The sequence below is a fragment of the Aythya fuligula genome, chromosome 16 (genome assembly GCF_009819795.1).
Source record: "Aythya fuligula isolate bAytFul2 chromosome 16, bAytFul2.pri, whole genome shotgun sequence".
Classification (NCBI taxonomy): domain Eukaryota; kingdom Metazoa; phylum Chordata; class Aves; order Anseriformes; family Anatidae; genus Aythya; species Aythya fuligula.
The window spans coordinates 1,396,468-1,412,922 of record NC_045574.1 but is presented as its reverse complement, the minus strand read 5'-3'; the positions used below and the strand labels follow the sequence as shown (position 1 = coordinate 1,412,922).

The following is a 16,455-nucleotide window of genomic DNA, read 5'->3' as shown; positions in this document are numbered from 1 at the left end:
GGTTTCAGTTAGGACAGAGCTGATTTTTCCTCCTAGTAGCTGGTAGGGTGCTATGTTTTGGATTAGGATGAGAAGAGTGCTGATAACATGCTGATGTTTTCATTGTTGCAGAGCAGTGCTTACACCAAGCCAAGGACGTTTCAGCTTCTCACTCTGTCCTGCCAGCAGGCAGGCTGGGGGTGCAGCAAGAGCTGGGAGGGGGCAGACCCAAACTGGCCAAAGGGGTATTCCATCCCATCTGGGGTCATGCTAAACAATATATAGGGGTGACTAGCTGGGGTGGGGGGGGCGGGCTGCTTGGGGTTAGGCTGGGCATCGGTCAGCAGGTGGTGAGCAATTGCACTGTTTGTACATATTAGTAGTAGTAGTACTGTTATCATCATTATTGTTATTATTATTATTGTTATTATTTTTCTGTCTTAATAAACTGTCTTTATCTCAACTCACGGGCTTCATATTCCCGTTTCTCTCCCCCATCCCAGAGAGGGAGGGGGGAGGGTGAGTGAACAGCTGTGTGGTGTTTAGCTGCCAGCAGGGTTAAACCACAACAGTATCACAAAGTTGATAAACAATGTTTTATTATGAAATTGTTAAAATATATATAATTTATTTGGGAAATTTGATTTTACTGATCATTTTGTATTTATACATGTATTCAAAATAGCTGAACAAAGTCTTTACTGCTGAGAGGTGCCCTTAAGATGCCTTCAATACAAACCTTCAGCAGGACAAAATCTGTACTACTCAGAATTCTCACCATTAAGTGCAGTAGTGTTTCAGGATATCATTTGATGACACAGCTAAGACCATCTAATTACTAGTTGTCACTGACAGGACAAGTCTGATCCTATCAATGACATCTATCCAACTCCCTAGTAATCTGGTTCAGGGAGATAAGCACATATAAAACTGCTTCTGTACCCAAGTTCTTAACTCACTTAGAATAGGACTGGCTAAGTGCCAGTATACATCTAGATGCAAAGGAAACATAAGGAATGTATGACTGATGAAGGGATGGAGTGAGTTAAAGAACTCCGTTTGACTAGTTACCAGGCAGGCAAACAGTACTAGCTGAAATACAGCTGAAGCCTTTATGGAAGTCCATCTGCCACCAAGGCTAACTTCTATCAACAGGTAAGTAGACGAAAAACTGACCTGAGAATTATAAAACAAACAAACAAAATCTTCCAATTCAACAGCATGAAAAAGCTCATTGATGAGTCTACTGCTGTCCAAAGAAAACAAGTACAAGTGAAGACAGAACTGCATCAGACAATAATTTAGCTGGTTCTACTGCTCTGGGAGCACAACCTGGAAACATTCAGGAAATTCTCCAGAAAGCCTTGAAAGCTCCATCTTGAAATATTTAATAAACAAGTTTAAAAAGTAGTCCATAGGGCTGGAAAAGAAATACAACAAGACGTTTCTGTCCGATACGTTAATGTATTATATACAGAAGACAAAATATTACAATAATCTAATCTCTGGCCTTTCTCTTTTGCTAAACAGATACCGAATCCATCCTGTTTTCTCAGACTCTCTTTATTCTCTTTAATACATCATCTCCCATTTCCAGTTTCCAGATGCCTTACACCTGCTTGTTCTGATCAAGGCAGCAGTATATTTTAAAACCCCATCTTTACTGAAGCTGCACTTTCACAGCTTATAGGAAGACCTAAATTAGAACTGCTACAGTAAGTCTTCTCCTCCTCCTGACTATTGCTATAGACTCACTCTTAGACACCACATTGTGAAGCATAAGAAGTCTCAGCTATGGCTTTATGTTTTAATTTCATTAGAGCCTAAACCCATCTAAATATTGGCTGCCAAACCTCTACACTTCCTGCACTCAACTGGTATATTCCTGCCCTCTATCTTACACCAGTTCTGGCAATCTACCAAGCTATTTCAGCACACTAAGCTAGTAGAAAACTATGCATGTTTTATGGTTCAGTTAGTTTCCTGTCAGCTTAGCTATTGACGGAAGTGGATAAAACTGCAGCACTGAGCAGTTTGACCAGCTTAGTCTGCTTTGAAACCACCATCTTACTTAAACCAATTCAAAAGGCTATGTTGACACCTTTGTTACAGATTAAACAATGCATGTTTCAGCTTAGCCTAAACTGAACTGGAATTGATTTATAACAATTAGAATTAAACTGTTTATTCCAAAACACGAATGTCTATGAAGAGGTCTGCATAGATCTAGTTGGCTTTAAAACATTCTATTTCATTACAACTATCACTACCCGCTGTACAAAGCACACTGTAGCAGAGCAACTTAGGCTACAAACTTGGAGCACATCAGCTTCCCCAGGACAAGCGTGAAGTTAAACAATACTGTCAATCTAACTTCTGCACAAGCTTCTCAGACCATCAAGAACAAAACCACAAAACACACAGAGCTCTATGCTTAACGGTTTGTCTATATAGGGTCAATTTCCTCATCTACACCCTTTCTAAAACACACAAAGCAAAATTCTGAACAAGATTAATGTTACAAGAGGAAGCATTGCTACCACTATCACACCAGTATAGAACCTTGCCACATTTTTTCTATCTTATCCACAGTGTAATAACAGTTTTAAAATTCTGGTTTGTGAATTTTCTATAGCAGAAACACTGCATGGAACTAACAGAGAAACTCGTCTCAATACATATAACAAACCAAGAAAGGTTCATTTTAGCATGCCTAGAACATGACCAACTCTAGTACTAAGCAGATGACATTTATGTTCCACAGTCATTTCCTTTTTATTTTCTATGCAAACTTCCTTTGCATTCAACTAGTATAAATTCTACCACCTTATAACAAGGCTTATAGGCAAGTCTTTATTTATTTATTTATTTTATGTCCCACAATGCTTCTTCACTGACAAAAATGTAGCTGAAAGGGCTAAGAATGGGTGATGGTTATTTTTCCCCTTTGAATAGTGCAGGCACAGGTTTTGCCCAAGAGACATTTCAAATTTAACAAACCAATTGAAGAAAATGAATAGTCAGTGAAGTATAAAAGCATGAGTCTTTTTCTTACAGGTTAACTTGCTTAGAATTGAACAGAGCCCAAGCAAGGGATGCTGCAAGATGATGTGTGAGAGCCGAGATTGCGAGTTGAAAGACTGCCCCTCTCAATAACCATGAGGGATTAAATCAGCTTACTGTCCTGGGAAATTTCATCTTAACCCTACAAGAAAAGCAGAAGTTTTCCTGTGGGCTTAATTCATTGAATCACTACACCTTGAGGTCAGACCAGCACTACAATTAAATGCAAGGGAACTGCAACCTGTTGTATGGATCATACATTTGCTTCTGTGCTGAGTAAACAGCAGTACTAAAATTGTAGAGAACTACATAAACAGGTATTAGACTCATAAACGGCTTTTAGATATTGGATGTCAGACTGACGTAAGTAATAGTTTACCTCACTTGATGCATGTGAAACTCTTATTAGTATCAATATCTGTGTCAAAGTCTTTCTAAGGTGAACTGAAGCAGAAATATGTCATATCACCTCCTTTGTCTCCAATATTGGCTGGGATCTGACAAGGACCACAAAGGAGTTATGTGGTGGGACCACAAAGCTGGGAGCAGGGAGGACTGAGAATTTCCCCTTTCAGTTACAATCGTTTTAAAAAAAAAAAAAAAAGTTAATTTTCTGCTAGCTAAGCAAACAGAAGTATAGAGAAAAGTAAACATTACAAATAGTTCAGGGATGGAGACTGGTGTGCAAGACAAGAAGCAGAGAAGGGGGAAAAGTACAGGGAGAAGGGGGGCCAAAATGAGGAACTGAATCTCTTCTGAGCTGTCAGATGGTAGGTATTACACTATCTAACCATACCAAGAGAACTGAAACAATAAAATTACTGTCCATTAGTACACATATGACCTAAATTCAATTTAATAACCATGTTATCTCCACAAGATCTGTAATTAACAACAAGAGAATGAAGATGACCTGTGCCAAGCTTTTAAGACAATTACATCTGTGCAGTCAAGAACTGACAGGACTTAAGACCCCTGTAGTAAAAATGCGTGTGTGCATCAGAATTTAAACAGGATGGTAGTATCCATTGGTGCTGTTTTACAGAAATAGCTTTCAGGTAAACTGAGCTACAAAGTCAGCTGCAAGTGCAAAAGAAGTGTGGACAGGCAGCTGGCAGTCAATTACAATGAACTGGAGCAAGTGATTATGCACAAGTATTTGATTGAAACGCTTTTCTCCCCCACTCCAAATGACAGTAGCATTATTTACACTGATAATATATGGTTACATCTTCGGCTTTCTGTATACTGAGAGGGAACAGCATTTGCCTCTAGTAACTTATTCATGGGAAAAACTCCAGAAACCTGAGGGATAGAAATGCTCAGTCACCTACAATTCCATCGAGTTTTCTTCAAGTGAGGATAATGGGATACATATATTAATATCCTTGAAACCACACTGTTCAGTGGACCAGTTTTTATGGAAATTTAAATGTTAATGTTCTTCTTTATACTTAGAACAATTAGGATCGGTTACCATAAGTAAAAATATTAAGGTAGTATTTCCTTCCCCTACATTGCAAATCTAGAAGTACTTCAAAGGAAGCCATTGTAAGTAAGATGATACAAAACGGTGATGTTTTCTCCAAGGACCTAACCTTAGTTATTTGTAAACCAGAAATAACAATGGAGCGTGCAGGTGGGGGGTGGGGTTGACATATTACAAAAACTTAGCAAAAACTTAAACACTTTCCAAGATACAACAGACACCATAAAATATACAGTGAGTCTTGCATCTTCACTGAAGTGAAGTTTCGTTGTAGATTACATGATTGCACAGCTCCTGCTATCCTGTTTACAAATATTCTTCTTTGTTGTAGAACACACCTGAAATAGTCCTTCTCACTCACCTTTGGATCGAGTGGAGATATCCATCCCCTCCACCACCTCCTGCTCTGCCTTTATTTCCTCTTCAGCCAAACTGCAGGAGTCAAAAAAGTGAATTAGAAGAGTTTTAGATTATATTATTCCCATGTCTAACTTCATACATAGAAATTCAACATGACACTGTCAAATACAACTATATTAAGATTTATGATGAAATTAAAGGTCTGCTGTTCGCCAGAGTATACACTGACCAGAACATAGAGAGAGGCAGTCCAGGTACACACGCGTGCTACATGTTACCCATCACAAAGGCAACATTTCCATATTAACAACAGCCTGGTAACATGAATGCCATTGTCTGTATAAATGGTATAGGACAGACAATTCTCTTCCTTGTGCCTCCTCATCTAAGGCCTGTATAAGCTGTGTGAACAGACTCCTGCTAATGTTTAAACACTCGCCTGCACCACTGAGCAGATTAGCTGAAGTAACAGATTTAGCAACAGAACATCTTGCAAAATTAGAATGTAACATGCAGTTTCAAAAACTATTAAAATATATAATTTCAAGGATTTTTAAATGAGACTCTATAACAGAAAACTACATATTTATAATCCACTGGCAATACAATTCCATTAATTATTATCTTTAATAAAGAATAAACAGAACTGAGTTGTTACTACCATTCAACCATGGGATCTTATACAGATGCTTTTAATTTATTCCAGGCAGGATTAAATGATTAATTAGATGAAAAAATAGAGCTGACTTGCTAGTATTCTACTTTCTTATAGTTATGCCATTCAGGAAAATAACTCAATACATTTTACTACTTAAGTCAGTTTGGAGAAGGACAATGGGAGATGAAAAAAAAATACAAGTATTGAGTTACACACCAGTTTTGCAACTATGACTGTTGTAGATGAATGATAAAAGAAAACATGACATTGAAGCAAGCCCAAATTCAAAATAATGGACAAATGCAATTACAGCGCTTGAAGCAGGTATCATAATACCACCAAAGCATGACAGGCAAGCAGGATGTAGATCTTTTCCTCTGCAGTGAGGATTTACTGTCTGGTTTGTTAACATAAGTTGTTGCTAATACCAGTTTATGTTGATATGGCAGACTGTGAGCTACTGCTGCTAAGAGTGGACTGAGATTTTCCCTTCAGCCACCCAGCAATAGGGACAGCTATTTCTACCATGAAGGCCAAGATGACAGCTAGAGACCTTTGCTTTAGCCGATACCATTAAATCTGCCTAAGGCAGCTAATCGGAGAGTTGACGTAACAGGGAGGGCTTAGTTACATTTATAACAGAAAAACTCTTGAGACTGACAAACAGTTTGTATTAGCAGAAGTTTTGTTACTGGTATAAGTTAAAACAGTTTTCTAAACAAAGTAAAACTTACCAGCAGAAGGACTTTTTAGTCTGGTATTCATCAAAACTACTTTTGAGCACCTATCAACTGTCAGGGGGTTGGGTTGGAATTCCTTTCATATTTTAAACAGGACAGTTACATCAGCCAAAATTTTAAATACAAATTAACAGAGCTCAATGTATGGAAGACTCAAAGCTGAGAAGATCCATCAACTCCAGAAAACGTTATTTTATATTTGTCATTCATATATAGTAATAATTCACAAATTAATCACTTTAAAGTCATAAAACACTGAATACAAGTTCTGTTAACGATGCTGCTAATTCCAGGAGCACAGAAAGGGAGCCATGTGACCACAACTATGGTAAATGTGTAGCACTGTTGACCATAGCACAATGTTTCTCAGATTTATTTTGCACAGACAAATTAAATGCATAGTAGACTTGATCATAATATGATGCTCACCGATTTACTATGCATGGGAAGATCAATTATACTGTGCATTTGTTACATCCTTTCCCAGAAGGCCTCTAGCAAAGAGGAGCTGACAGTGTGTGGCAGACACCAGAACTTGCCCTTGCCCCTTATCTTCCCTAAGAAATAGGGATGTATGGGCTTACAGGATGGGTTTGTTACTCTCTTCCCATGTTGCACAACTTTTCTTCTCTTTCCCCATATAAAATCCTATTTTCCTATCACCAAACTGTAATGAAAGAACACTTTTTTAAAAATCGACTTGTAAATATAATACACACTAATTCTGTCAAGAGTGAAATAAATTGGCAGCACACATTACCTGTTTTAAAATACATATCCAGTTTCAGCCACAGATTAGAACATACACGTCTTGTAAAGACTCCGTTTGAAGTCTTAAGATCATTTTACACTGTCTGCTACTAAAAGAAAAGGTCTCTCCAATAGCTGACTTCATGTTCCAAAAATCATGTTAATTTTAAATGAATCAATTCTGTTATCTAGCTCACTGTGCAGCTAGATGTGCTGAAAAGAGGAAATGAGGATATAATGCGGGCAGGGGGGAGAAGGAGGCTGTTGGGACTGAAATACCCCTTTAGCAGGAGCTCAGGTTTAATTTACATTAAAACGATGATGTTCCAGACTCATCCAAATGCGTTAGATGCATTTTGTTCATAGAATCATTCAGGTTGGAAAAGACCTCTAAGGTCATCCAGTCCAACCCTTAACCTAGTCCTAAAGTCCACCACTAAACCATGCTACTAAATTCTACTCCTACATGGTTCTTGAAAACGTCCAGGGTGTTCAACCAGGGCTCAAACACTTTCCTGGGCAGCCTGTTCCAACGCTTCACAACCCTTTCAGTAAAGAAATTTCTCCTAATATCCAACCTAAACCTCCCCTGGTGCAACTTGAGGCCTTTTCACCTCATCTTATCACTTGGTGCTTAGGAGAAGAGCCTGATCTCCACCTCACTACAACTTCTTTTAAGGTAACTGTAAAGCACAGGAAGATCTCCCCTGAGCCTCCTCTTCTCCATGCTAAACAACCCCAGTTCCCTCAGTCAGTCCTCACAGGACTCATGTTCCAGGCCCTTCATCAGCTTCATAGCCCTTTTCTGGGCACGTTCCAGCACCTCCATGTCCTTCTTGTAGCGAGGGGCCCAAAACTGAACACAGCACTCAAGGTGCAGCCTCACCAGAGCTGAGTACAGAGGGACAGTCACTCCCCTGGTCCTGCTGGTCACTCTATTTCTGATACAAGGAAGGATGCTGTTGGCCTTCTTGGCCACCTGAGCACACTGCTGGTTCATGTACAGCTGGGTAGCGACCAAAACCCCCAGGTCCCCTTCTGCTGGGCAGCTTTCCAGCCACTCTTTCCCCAGCCTGTAGCTGTGCATGGGGTTGTTGTGCCCCAAGTGCAGGACCCGGCACTCAGCCCTGCTGAACTTCATACAGTTTGCCTCAGCCCATTGATCCAGCCCATCCAGCTCCCTCTGCAGAGCTCCCTCCTACCTTCATGCCTAACCTGCCGTCATCTGCAAACTTACTGAGGGTGCACTCGATCCCCCCGTCCAGATCATTGGTAAAGATACTGCAGAGAACTTGTGCTAGCACTGAGTGCTGGGGGTACAACCTCAGGGGAACATGATACAACAAGAATAACACAACAGCTGCCCCAAGTCAGCATTAAACAGCAGAGCGTTGTGCATGAATACAGGGAGAAATAGGTGTGGCAGATCAATACAGCTGCTCAGGAGTGGGAACTGTTCCTACATCCCTGACCAAAGAAGCATGGGAAGTCAGAGCTGACTGAAGGTGCTTTACTCCTGTGGGCCCAAACCTAGCACCGCGGGGGTGTTACAGGTTAGGACTTCTAACATTTCTTCACTCAAAATCTGACTCTTCCCATCTACTGAGATCAATTTTGGAAATTCAGCCAGCTCCCCTTTTAAAAATGTTCTTTCAAGAGATCTAAAGAAACAGGAAAAACATCCTTCAAAAGCAGTTCCAAGACGAACAAAGTATCTTGACTTGACACATCTGGTTTATCATATAAAAGATGATGTCTGAAGACTGCTTCTCCCAAAGACTTGAAATGTAAAAGAACAGTTAAAATGGATTCACCACTAGACACAAAGGTTATACATCTCTCTTAGCAATGGAGGTGCATATGTCCTATACACACATCTGCACACTGCTCTTCACCCCTAACTAACACAAAATTCAGCAATCATACAGTATACTATGAAAGTTGACCTTTATAGGAGCAGATTGTATCTCCATTTCTCTACTACATTTAATCTCTCTCAACTGACAACAACGGCACAAATATTTAAGTAGGTAAGAAAACTACTGTGATTATTCTAAAAAAAAAAAAAAATCAAAATGTTGGGGGGAGAGTTAAATAAGTGAGTTAGACTTAGCTATAAAAGATACTTAAAGTTCACAACTCCTCAGAAGCATCTCCCATTGTTTTATTTGCTGTAGTGTATTATGACTTGCACAACATGACATTGTTTGAATGGTAGTAGTGATGATTGTAGTAGTAAGCTTTAAAACTCAAGCTTGCAAATACATGCTAGGAATTCACAGCAAGTTTACAGTAACTCTTCTAAAGCTGACAGATCTTTTCACCTTCATACCTTCCATCATTACGAGCAATATTCTGAAAATGCTTTATACAGCACAAACTTTCAAACGCATAAATTTCATTAGCCAAAGATTTCAAATGAAATAATTCAAGAAAAACAGGTCCTTAGTAAGAGGTATCTTCTTATTACACATAATGAAAATAAAATGAAAATCAAGAACAGCAGCAAAGTAAATACAAACAAACATCTATTTTTATGTAAAAAATAACTGTGTGATCAAGTAGGCCAGTCTAGAGAGTTGTATTTTGAGGGGATTTCATTTTTGCAGGGCTTAGAGATGCTATTTCAGATAGCATGCATTACTATCATGCATGTGTATTATTAATGTGATGCCCTCAGGTTGCGGCTCAGAAATGATGCTGCTATGTAGGCAACTAGGTAACCAACTGAATACAGAAAATACCTTGTATCATTCTGAATGATACTCTTATTCTCTTATTTCCTTATGAAGATGAATGAATAAAGAGGAACATACTTTAAGAACACAATTGAAATTTACGCTTTGCCAGTTTCACTGTCAATTGACTAGAGCACCAATTAATCATTTAAAGCTTCCCTACTAGTGTGGACAAAACTTACTTTAAAAAAGAAATTGTTTCCTAAAATGTTGAACTGATGTGTTTCATACAAATTATCTTAACATGTCTGAATGAGAGGGGAAGAGGTGGAGGTTATTCCTTTGGGGATAGTTGTGGAAAGAAAGAAAAAAAAAATGAGGATTGCAAACATACAGGATTTACTGATACTTCAGTTAAAAAAACAAAACAAAACAAAACAAAAACAACAACAACAAAAAAAAAACAACTAAGCAACCTTAGCTGCACAATTTTAAAATACATTCTCTATTAATCTATTAACATGAAGAGTCTTGTTTTATTTGAATGAAATTCAGTTTTCCAAATTTCAGACAAGAAATACTGTCTCTTCTGTTTAGGAAAATAATTCCTGTACTATTAGTATTTATCTAAAAAAAAAAAATGTACATACACAAAAATCTTCAAAGCTGCCCTGATCTATATAAACTACCAAGAGCAATTAAAAGTTGCAGATGAACTAGTGCACCTTGACATTTAACCAAGAAAAAACTGACAGATATGGAAAACCACTTGAAAACAGCCAATGACCATATACACAGCCTAGATCTACATTAGGGAATAAGCACACTAATTCTAGAATTATGTATTTATGGAATTCATTTTCCCTTTTATTTAACAGAAAACAATCAAACAAACAAACAAAAAAAAAAACACTGATTTAAAACTATAAGCACTAAAACTGAATTTCATCCTTAAGATAATTCCTGCCTCTCCCATATCACATTTGTGAGTAGCAAATATAAACAATGATTTCAAAAAACTGCATTCAATAAAAATTTGAAAAAAAATATTTGCATGCCATTGCTGAATAAATAGCAGCTTTGTATAAGCACTCACCTATAACAGTCTCTTACTCATCGGTAGCTATGCTATTTATGCAGGATTCTTAAAATGGCGTCTGACAGCACTGCACTGCCTCATTCCTGTACTGTAGTTAAAATGGTAGCAGTTTATTCAATAACAGTATCTCTTGTTTAAACAGCAGTGCTGTATTCGAAGCAACCATCTAAATATCAGAAATGATATGAAGTACGACAAAAGCATACCTGACATCTGAATGTTTATCTAAAAAGGCACAAGACAGAGTTTTGTGAAGTCACAGGTTACTAGGGAAATCACTCAATTTTAGATTCACTCTCCAGTTTGAGCCTCTCATATTTTAAGTTTCCTTTTGTAGAATCCCCTGCAAAATGCTCCATTTATACTAAGCAATTAAGATACACAAAATGTTTATTCAGCTGTCTGTATAGAGTAATGTTTAAGCTATTTACCTCTGCTGACATGCAGAGCCAAAATAGATATTTTTAATTTAAAGGACATGCAATTTCTTTTTAAAACCTTACTCTTTATCCAGTACATTCAAAATAGTGCCACAAAAGAGAAAATCTGGGGCAGGAGGGAGACCCTTGGTGTTATACGGTCCTCTGTAAGACTATAAACTAGAACTGAGGCCCAAGCAAGGCAACAAGAATAGCTATAGATTTCAGAAGCCAAAACCATAATTTGAGAACAATCATGTTTGAAAACAAAGGTTTATACTGGCTACATTAAGGATGCTGACATTCTGCTACAACATAATTTTAATCTCACAGTATTAAACAGATGGCACAACAACTACCAGTAAGGGGTTAACATAAGGATGACAAACAGCTATTAAATAAGTAAGTTTCCGTTTCTATGTAGCAATTTCTAAATAAGAATTTAACCCATGAATATGGGACACATTTGTTAAGAAAAAAGTACTAAAAAATACTTTCTAAAGACAATTTAAAGGGCCAAGCTATGTGGCCTACTACAATGGTTTTCAGCCTGTGGTCTGCAGACCCCTCAAAGCCTGTGTAGTACTTTCCCTGGGTATTGCAGAAAATAGGTAAATCAAACCTATTCTATTAGGCTTAAATTCATTGTAATAGGATTCATATGCTCATGGGAAAATGTGAGGGATACACAAATAACAAAATTTCAAAATTGATGTCTTAGTGAATAATACAATATTCTACATGGGCAAAGGTTACGTTCAACTTTCATGATATTTATAGGATTCAGATCAGTATCCTGAATTCCAGACAAAGAAGAGGAGCGCTTTCACAGAGATTTACCACCCCTTATCCAACTGTGCTGAAGTGGCACCATTACTATGCAAAACTGACCATCACCGATCACTTTCCAGCTACTGGATCCACATGACCAATACACTTGAAAACAAAGCAAAAAGAAAATCAAGGAAAGCCAAAACCAACAAACAAGAAAAATAGCAGAAGTGATATCACAAAATGGGAGACAGCTCACGAAGAAGAGCCAACTGAAATTTGTGAACACTGATATGAAGAGGTAAATTTATAACTCAATCTATTTTTGATTTTTGAGCATGAAGTCCCTTTTAGTACGTGCCTCTTTAGTATCACTGTAGGTTTTCCCCTACATTTCAATATTCCTGCCTGAAGAGAGAGGGAAAAACATCACATTTGGCGTGGTTTATACTCTGCACTTTTTTCATTCTCAGTATGTTAAGTAGTGTCATTTGTTTAAAGAAATCATTCATTTTTCCCTAGTACTATTTAGCTTCCAACTAAAACAGCTTGCCTGGGAAGAATGAGGGAGGCATGTAGCTTTTAAAAAGCTACTGTTTGCATCGTAGCTTATAATCCGGATCACTCCTTTGTTTTTCCCCCACTACATTCTTTGTCCAAGTGATTATAAAAGTAACTGGATGCTGGTACTAAATAATAATGGCTAATCATACTCATCCTGGACGATACAAATTACTCGTTAGTAGCCAGAAAATGTAAAGTGCAATTATACGATTAACTGCTAGTTACATTAGAATAATGGCCATTTACTAGAAGCTGAATAAACCTCAGCTACACTGCTTCATATGTGTTCTATCTAATTGTGAAATTCCCAAGATCCAGTCCTAGAAAATCTTGGGCAGAAAGAGTATGTGCTTTTCCCCCATGACTATCACTTTAACAAAACCCTATATTCCATCTGTCCTGAACAGCAGAAAATCTGCAGAGTGCTTCTTATTATGCAATCTATGAAAGTGAGTGATAACAGTGAGTGGTACCTTGACAAAGCACCAAAAATACATGAAATTCTTCAGCTTGGCTGAATTTGCTTTACTTAGGTGGAACAAAGATGGTAGAAATTTCCAGAAGGCCTTTCTCAGTCTTGCCACTGCAATTGTCAATCTTTAACCTACCCTCTGCTTCTATTGGCTCGAGTGCTCCATGGAGCAGCGCGATTGGGCTGATCTGTAAAACAACACTGCTGTCTCTACCTTGCCTCAGACATCTTGCTGCAATGCAGACATTTATTTTTTGTGAACTATAAAAGAATTATATTTGAGTGATTAAAAATAGTGAACCTTAACAGACTCACGATGCTATGTTTCATTTCATGTACAAGGGCAGCTTACACAAATATGCTTCACTGTCAGCAATGTGTCTGGAGGTGCAGATTTGAAACAGATCCTAGTTTAACAAAACCTGTGGGAGCCATTTTAATACAAGCTTTTTGATTGCAGATCACTTACTCCTGCTTCCTCACATTAAACAAATATTATGTTGTGCAATTTTTAAGACTGAAAGTAAACTGCTAATGTGTATAAACTAGTGCTACAAAAATTATATCCAAATGTAATTTCTGTTTTTAGCAATTGAAGAACGAAGAACAGAATAACTTCTTAGCTGTGTTAGCACCTTTATGTATGCTGAAAAATGCATTAAAATTGCATACAAAACTGCTATCACATGAAACTCAGAGGTACAACCCAGCAGTGTTTTAGGTTGCAAATTGAACTAGAGATTCTTACAATGTAATTTTATTTTTTTTTTCGGGGGGGGGGGGGTGGGAATGGGGTGGGGAAGTAAGCTAAGTGAGGTACTCAGAGTAACATACTCCTCATACAGGCAAACAACTAAGCAGAGGTGAATGCCTATGTTACAAAATGTTATCTTGGTAACCTTCCATAGAAGTTAACTTGCAAGTGCACCTAGGTGCAGTCATTTTCAAAACTACCTGAGCTCTACATTCTTTCCTAAAATCATGAAAGTGTGTGAACTGTCAAAAAACAGTGCAAAAATTACATTAAAGCACAAAACAGCATATTTCTTCTGCTTTGGTAATGTTTTTCGTGATCACTGAGAAGCTACTTGTTAAAACAAGCATGCAAAGGTTACAATTAAAAGCTTAATAAAGGGCACAAAATGTTCTAAATCAGTTATGAATCAAGCAAGCTTATCTGAGATTATGCTTTGTATACTATCAAAAACATACATTCATTAAGTACTATTTACTTTACTTTGTACGGTCATTTCATTGCTGAGTACTAGCGCTTTCATCACACTTCACAAACCTAATGAACAACCAAACTGCGCTTTACCCTACAAAAATGGTAATTAAGGATCTACAAACAAATAGCAAGCAGAATATTTTTCACTGGCCTGAGGTAAACAGTAAGTATAAGCTTCAAACTTCAGAAGCAAATTATCAAAAAAAGACGTGCATTCAAATTGGAACAGTTTACATGTACAAGTCCCTTAAAATGGACGCTAAACAAATCGGATTTTTTTTTTATATGGCTAACCACTAAAATCACTTCATCTACTGGACTAACTGAACCAGTAAAAGCAAAATGTTTGGAAAACTATAAAAAATGTTCAGAGTAGCATGCTGCTTACTTACCAACTGTTCAAGCACCCATCTCATTTTTCCAGTTAAGAAGATACAACAGGCTGGCAGATTTGGGAATTGATCAAAAAGGAATTTCTTGAAATAATTACGTAGCATTAAACCAAAAGTTAAAAAAGACAAAAAAAATAAGAACGAACAACATGTACTACTGTCATGAACCACAGATGATTTTATATCCTCTGGACTCCACAACAGAACTGTGGCTGATACAGTGTAAAACAAAAAGGCACAGATAAAAGGTACATTAGTTTATTCAAACTATGTAAAAGAAGAAAGCTAACAATTCAAAAGCATTTTCCATAAAGAATCAGATTTGTAAACTGATGCACTGCTGCATTTTATTGAGCAGCTACCCATTTCCAAAATCTGCAGCATAAAAACTCCCTTTTAAAGGAACAAAATATTAACCATACAGTGTCTCTCAGAAAGAGAAACACATTGTATTAATTATTCCTGCAAGAAAAAGAGTTTAATAATCGTTTTAAGTTAAGATAAGCTGCATAAAAAACATGATGCAACAGCACACCACCACCTAGGCCCAATATCTACAATCTGCCATTAGCACTTTTTGCTGATGTCTAGGTTTTTAAAAATCCCGTATTTTTTCATAGATAACTTATCTTAGCTATTCCATTCACTGTTTAGAAAGGTAAACTTGCCTGTTCTTCTGTCTGCCATTATCCCTGCTTGACTCCCTGTAGGGCAGTTAAATGCATCTGCTCCCTAGCTTCCATTTTCTCTTCAGCAGGCATGTGACACAACAGACAATAGTGCTGGCAAACTGCTCAGAGAGAGAAAGCTTCTTTGGAATACCAGGATCTTGTTAAATTCTAAAAACACCATCCTCCTGTGCAGAAGTAGGTATGCCAAGGTTTTGCCAGTCTGTAAAATAAAGCTGTGGCTAATGGCTACTAACCATGTGACCCAAGAAAGCAAATTTAAACAGTTTCAACTTAATAAAGTGCTGTGGTGTGAGTTTTGCACAACAAATCACAGAGAATCACACTCTCAACCCACAACTCATAGGTCTTAGAGAAAAAAAAATGTAAAAAGTAAGGCTTACCTCTGTGGATGCATTGTTAACACAGTGTTATGTCAATACTTATAAAACATGGAGGACAGGCTCTCAGTACTCAGACAGAAAGGGCTTGGCACTTCAGCTTGATGATCTGTCTTCCCAATAAAAGCTAATCCTGGATTGGCTACTTTGCTAAATCTGAATGTAAAGCTTCAGGGGATTGGCTGAAACACTTCCTGAGCGATTATCTTTGTGCAGCTCTGGCAAGCAGGAGCCATCCTGTGCAGAGAGGAGACAGGCTAAGCTAGGCCCGTGGCATCAAAAGAAACTTGGGAAGGGCCCCCAAACATCCACCTCCCCTATAAAATACACAGATTTTCAGGCCGAGGGAAGTGATCGCCAACTGCCTGCCTGAGCAAGCGTGCCCCAGCACGCCGCTGCTGAAGGCAGTTGGATATTTTAAACCTGAGGAAGGAAGAGTTCACCCAGGTCACAAACGCTACGCGTTCCAAACAAAACGCTAAATTCACTTATCTGGTGCCCCACAACGTGTTGCACGGGGAAAGCGAGGCCACAAGAGGACAAAACGTACTGGAAGTGAACGTGCACAGGAGGAACGGAAAAAAAAATGTGGAAATTCGGGGAGAATCCTGCACACCAACACCCACTGGAGCAAGCACACGCTGACAGCGCGAGTGTTTTACATACTGCACGCCAAGCCCTGCATGGGAAAAACCTGACGGCTGATTTCTACAGAAACTAAGAT

General features: G+C 38.1%; 1 protein-coding gene across 7 annotated transcripts in view; it reads right to left on the bottom strand.

The window, feature by feature from the left end:
• Positions 1-15,799, bottom strand: part of ZMYND8 (zinc finger MYND-type containing 8) — a 63,584-nt gene extending 47,785 nt beyond the window's left edge. For 4 of the 7 annotated variants that reach the window (XR_004253968.1, XM_032198626.1, XM_032198630.1 and 1 more), the window contains exons 1-2: positions 15,735-15,798; positions 4,893-4,963 (exon numbers count right to left, since the gene is read on the bottom strand). Coding sequence is in view for 6 of the 7 variants with exons in the window: in XM_032198626.1 (XP_032054517.1) it covers positions 4,893-4,963; positions 15,735-15,748 (85 nt within the window). In the remaining variant the exon portion in view is untranslated. Of the gene's footprint in view, positions 1-4,892; positions 4,964-10,813; positions 12,180-14,662; positions 14,875-15,734 lie in introns of those variants that run through there. The other 3 variants (XM_032198628.1, XM_032198627.1, XM_032198629.1) reach the window with 3 other exon arrangements.
• Positions 15,800-16,455: the final 656 nt, after the last annotated feature.